Source organism: Molossus molossus, unplaced genomic scaffold (assembly GCF_014108415.1).
Source record: "Molossus molossus isolate mMolMol1 unplaced genomic scaffold, mMolMol1.p scaffold_m16_p_22, whole genome shotgun sequence".
Lineage (NCBI taxonomy): Eukaryota > Metazoa > Chordata > Mammalia > Chiroptera > Molossidae > Molossus > Molossus molossus.
This window is the reverse complement of record NW_023425358.1, coordinates 13,727,966-13,733,200: the sequence shown is the minus strand read 5'-3', so window position 1 is coordinate 13,733,200 and position 5,235 is coordinate 13,727,966. Positions and strand designations below refer to the sequence as shown.

Genomic DNA, 5,235 nt, shown 5'->3' with positions numbered 1-5,235 from the left:
ACCCAGGAGATCTGGTGGGTTGGTTACTTAAATAAATCTTAGTTATTTTGTACCACTATCTTCCCATCTCTAAAATGGGAATCTTTTCTGGTTCTTACTGTGCTAGAATGTAAAAGTTATTCTGTCTTACTCCTCAGTAATACAAGGGTGCTTCACTTTTCTTATACTGTTTTACTTTTTAAACCCAAGACTCTTGCAGTGAAGTCTTGTATATCTGTAGCTTACCCACTACTAGGTTTGTGTAGCACTTACAAGGCATGTTTACTATTTATATGTTTCTAATTGCCCCATATGTTAGTCATGTTTTAGCTACCAATGTGAGGATATAGAGCCTATTTTTATATCTGGAATTTTCAACATAGGAACAAAGTATTTGTTGGTTGGTAAATAAAACTTTGGATCTCATAAACATACAGTATAATCATAATTGTGGATAAGTAATATACTCTGCAATGATGAAAATTGTTATTACTGAGACAGAAAGTCTGAGTTCATTTACTTGATGTTTATTATCTTAATTGCTATAAGAGACAGCGCATTATTTACAACATTGAACTCTTTTTGAATAAATATTGGTGTTTATAAGTAATATTTTGAGGATTAATTGTCAAGTTTGAGAACAAGCAAAGCCGCGCCTCATTTTCATGTTTCAGTGTGTCTCAGATGTACTTTCAATCTGAAAGCTGGGAGTTCTGAAGTCCTCCCTATTTTTGAACCTCACATTCATTCACCCAAAGTCCTGTTTCTTCTCCTTTCTGAATCTCAAATTCATGTACTTCTCTATTCAGTCCCTTACTACAAATCTGGTCGAGGCCCAGTTTCCTTGATTATTCCAACAGCCTCCTAGTTGGTCCCACTGTCTTGCCCTCTTCCAGTCCACAGTATACACAGAGCAATGTCTGTGCTACACAATTCTGACTTTTAACTTTTTTTTCCCAGTGGTGCCTCGATAAAAATCTAAGACTTTTTTAGGAACGCCTACAAGGCTTTACAGACATGACCCTTGCTTACTTTTCTAGACTGTGCCTCTTGTCACTCTCAAACCATACTACTGTATTTACAGTTATCTGAATGCAAATGTGGTCATCTTTAACTCTTTATACAAACTGCATCTCTGCCTTAGACGCATTAAAGCTGCTATGTCTCCACTTCAGCTGTCCCGCTTATTCTACAAGATTTAGCTTGAATGTCTCTGTAAGGGCTTTCCTTAAACCAGTAGGCCAGGGGTTGGTAAGCTGCATGGCCTGTTTCTTTACGGCCTGTGGGCCGTGTTTTCCATATGTGTAAAAGATTGGGAGGAAAAAAATAGAATATACAGCAGAGAGCCTTTTTGGCTCACACAGCACTAGACTGATAAGTGTTGTAAGAGATACTGTGTTTCATTCAATTAGGTCAGTCAGGTAGTACTGCGCCTGGCACTATACCAATTTATTAAATATTTAACTGGCTAAATTTCATTTTTTTTATTTGTCCTAGAAAATAAGACACGCAGGCCTGCTCCTTATGTGAATTCAGATGGGTAGTGAACATCTCATTTACTTTTAAAAACAATAGCACAACAAATTAGACACTTGTAGAATCAGGTTTTAATAAATTTTAACACAAGGCACAGGTTTCCAGGTGTAAGTAACTACATCTCCATTTTTACATCTGCTTTTTGCTGCTTCTATCTCTTAATCCTTTTGGACAGGAATGAGGGAATGTTTGATCTCCTGTTCAAGCAAGAACTTCCTTAAACAGGGCCTATGATCTCTTTGGTTTTCTGTATTTTTAAGAGCTAATCATCTGAATTCTAGGACTTACTGTATTTTTTTTCTACCCACTGACCATCAGCTAGTTGCTGCCTCCTAGAACCTGGTAGATTGTCTGTGGTTAAATGATGCTTTTAATTTCTGTATCAACACAGATTCTCTTTGTTGGTTTCTCTAAAATAGCGTTTTCTTCCTCTACTGTGTCATTACATTCCCCTTTGGCTTTTGTTTCTGTCTCATTGAATAAACGTGGGTCCTCGATGCGTCCTCTACGTACACAGTGCTGGATCCGGGATTCCAATCCTTGGCATTTAGGACGATCCATTAGAGGCTTATATGTGCGCATTTTCACTCCTTCTACAAAGGCACTGGTCTGCTTTATGACAGAGGGCTTAACATGTCTCCATTCGATCACTCCATCCATCTTTGTTCCTATATAATGTGCACAGTCAGTCATTACATGGTTACTTTACCACAATGGAAGCACCTCCAAACTTTATATAAATCTACACTACCCCCCCCTTCCCATAACCCTGTATAACTTTGGTTCTGGTAAATAATTTTACCCATGGATTTCTCTGTCATACCTGTCCCACAGGGTACTGCAACAGAGTTGAGTCCTTGCAGCATGCTATACAACATGTGAGTCTTAACAGCTTGATTAGCCCATTGTTGTTGTAGGTGGGTAATATTAAACTCCTGAACCTCCCGGTCATAGAGCCACTTGATATTTTCAAACTTACAGTCATATAGAACTAGAGGAAATTCAACAGCCATACTAGAGAGAAAGAGACAAAACAGTTTATGAGAATATACAGCAGCCATCCAACAGTTTTTGAAAAACAGGATTAGTTGAGTTGAAAGGAGGGGAAAAACTTTGTCAGTATTAAGTATCTAATAGTTAAGAAAATACACTATCCCTAACCGTGTACAACATTATAAAAAAAAAGACGACAAACCTTGGATCAACTTGGTTAGGCTTGATCTATACTGGGGTTAATTTCAATGGTAACAAGTCACCTAGAAGTGAGTTCACTTGGCTCCACCATATGGCTATAAAATAAAAAGCAGCTGGTGGTGGTTTCCCAAACTTGTCACTTTTGTGTAGTATGAAGTAAAAACTTACTCATAGATTTTATTATTTAGGAATGAATTATTGGTCTATCTGACCTCAGCCTGCTCTCAAAAGGAAAAGTTGACTGTTTTTCTTACCTTTCTTACCATTTCAGAAACTGAAAATTAGGAAAAATTCCAAAGTATAATAGTATGACTACATAATATAAAGCAAGATTTAATACGAATAGTTTGAATGCTCACTATTTAACTTTGGCAGAACCTAACAATACCTCTTAACATAAATTCAATGCAGAAAACAACATAGAAATGAATGTGCTTTTATTTAAGGGGCCTGGTCCAAACACCTATTTCTTAAAGTATAAGAGAAGAAAATTCAAAGTTAACTGCTCCCTCCTTCATGTTCATAACATTCTACAAGTTAGACGAAAAGCTTCATGAAGAGGTTTATTAAGACAGTTGTGGGGAGAGAAAGGTATATTGGAATATATTTTAAAATTTAAGAACAATATATATATATATATATATATATATATAATTAATTTACCTGTATTGAGGTTTCTGGGGATTTTTCTCTATGTTTAGCAGCTCATCGATAATCTCTGGCTTCTCCATTCCTTGGCCAATCAGAAAAAGGATAGCCATCATACAGCGGACTTGATGATAAAGGAACGCCTGGCCAATCACTTCAAACTGACATAACTGGAAAGGTTCTTGCCATCTCTCCTCAGCCAGGCTCTGGCCCACTAGCTGTACTTGAGCAGACAGAATAGTTCTCTGAAAGTTAATCACTCCATTGGCTACATCCATTTTACATAAGTTCCTAAAATCATGTGTGCCGACATACTTCTGAGCTGCACAGTTCATGGTTACAATGTCTAAATCAGCACGAGGGAAAAAATAGCGGTAAGTCCGCTCAAGACAGCTGAACCTAGCACTGAAGCTAGGTTCTACAGGGGCCCAGGCCAATACACGGATGTCTGGAGGGAGCACCCGATTGAGAATGTGAGTATAACGGATTTCTTTAGCAGCATCATTGAATTCATCTTTTAAATTAAAATCTTCTGAATCCCTGCCCTTTGGAAAGTGAGAACGAAGGTCAAGAGATATCACCTGTGGAATTAAGAGAAAGATACTGTATTAGAGATGCAAATAATCTGCATTCTCACTATGTACACCCAGAATATATTGGTATTGCTTCTTTGAGAAACAGTTTATTGGCCCTTACCTGTCCAAAGGCACTAACTCCTTTGTCTGTTCGCCCACACCGGTGATAGTTGGATGTCTGTCTGCTTTCTACTAGTCGAGTTTTGGTTAGAGCCTCAAACAGTTTCTCTTCAATTGTATTATTTGTGTTTTCTTGACTGGCAAAGCCCTGGTATCCCCAGCCCAAATAGGCTATCTTTAGGGCTACATGTCTTCGACCATGAGCACTGAAATCAAATGCACGCTTAGCTTTTCCAGCTCCTGAAGAATTTTCTCTAGCATTTGAGTCCTTAGTGTTGGCCTGTTCTTTTTTAAGTCTTTGTACCTCCTGTTCCAGTTCTTGTACTCTTTTTAGGAGTCTGTCTGTCTGGATTCTGTCTGTGTCATTTTCAGCCATGATAAGATAACTCCAGGAATAAATGAATCCTAAGGGTCCACACTACCTGAAAAGAGAGTAAAAGGATACATTAATTTCAGTTCTGGTTCCTATAGTCATGTAAGTAGCTTTCCATTATCTTCAAAGAGTATCCAGGATTTAATTTAATGCCTTCAGCAGACTTTTGTTTCTGCCCAGGGATATAAGCATTACCTTAATTGTTATGGGTTGACCATCCACATCCTTTGTGGCCAATTCACAGGGGAAAAGGAAAGTAGTATAGAAAATATTCAGCTAGCATCGTTGAGGTTTAAATAGTCAGAATTTAGGGGAAATTATTATAGATTTCATATCTTTATTTGTTCATTAGCTGAGATGATTAAGGACTGATATTGACATTCTTGCCCTAAAACATTTCCTTTTGACTTCTCATTACATTTGTTCAGTCTTTCCAATCAAGATCTGTTGATGTGGCTCTGGCCGGTGTGGCTCAGTTGGTTGAAGCGTCATCCTGTACAACAAAATTGTGGCAGGTTCTGTTCCCTTTCAGGGCACATACCCAGGTTGTGGGTTCAATTCCCAGCCAGGGCAACCAATCAAATGTTTCTCTCTCTCTCTCTCTCTCTCTCTCTCTCTCTCTCTCCCTCTCTTTCTCTCTCTCTCTCTTTCTTTCTCTCTCCCTCCTTCCATGAATTAAAAAAAAAATTTTTTTTTAAATCTGTTGATATACATTTACTGTAAGAATATCTGTTGCTTTCCAATATCTCAGAGAAAACTAGTGGCTTGAATATTCTATCATCTAATACTCAGTTCTGTCTTAAAGGTGGT

General features: G+C 37.9%; 1 protein-coding gene across 1 annotated transcript; it reads right to left on the bottom strand.

Annotated features, from left to right (window-relative positions):
• Window positions 1-1,569: 1,569 nt before the first annotated feature.
• On the bottom strand, window positions 1,570-4,466 carry PUS3 (pseudouridine synthase 3). Its single transcript, XM_036276467.1, has 4 exons — window positions 4,054-4,466; window positions 3,373-3,938; window positions 2,339-2,529; window positions 1,570-2,183 (listed from the first exon to the last, which is right to left on the bottom strand). The coding sequence occupies exons 1-4, from the start codon at window positions 4,426-4,428 to the stop codon at window positions 1,873-1,875; spliced, it is 1,443 nt and encodes a 480-aa protein (XP_036132360.1). The 5' UTR covers window positions 4,429-4,466; the 3' UTR covers window positions 1,570-1,872.
• Between the last annotated feature and the right edge of the window lie 769 nt (window positions 4,467-5,235).

Bases quoted from the DNA above. Each gene is read 5' to 3' on its own strand.
- PUS3 (XM_036276467.1), bottom strand. From the start codon at position 4,428: ATGGCTGAAAATGACACAGACAGAATCCAGACAGACAGACTCCTAAAA. The intron at 2,530-3,372 runs GTAAATTAATTA...CTTTCTCTCTAG, and splicing joins CCCCAGAAACCTCAATACAG to TATGGCTGTTGAATTTCCTC. The intron at 2,184-2,338 runs GTATGACAGAGA...CACATTATATAG, and splicing joins TGCAGTACCCTGTGGGACAG to GAACAAAGATGGATGGAGTG.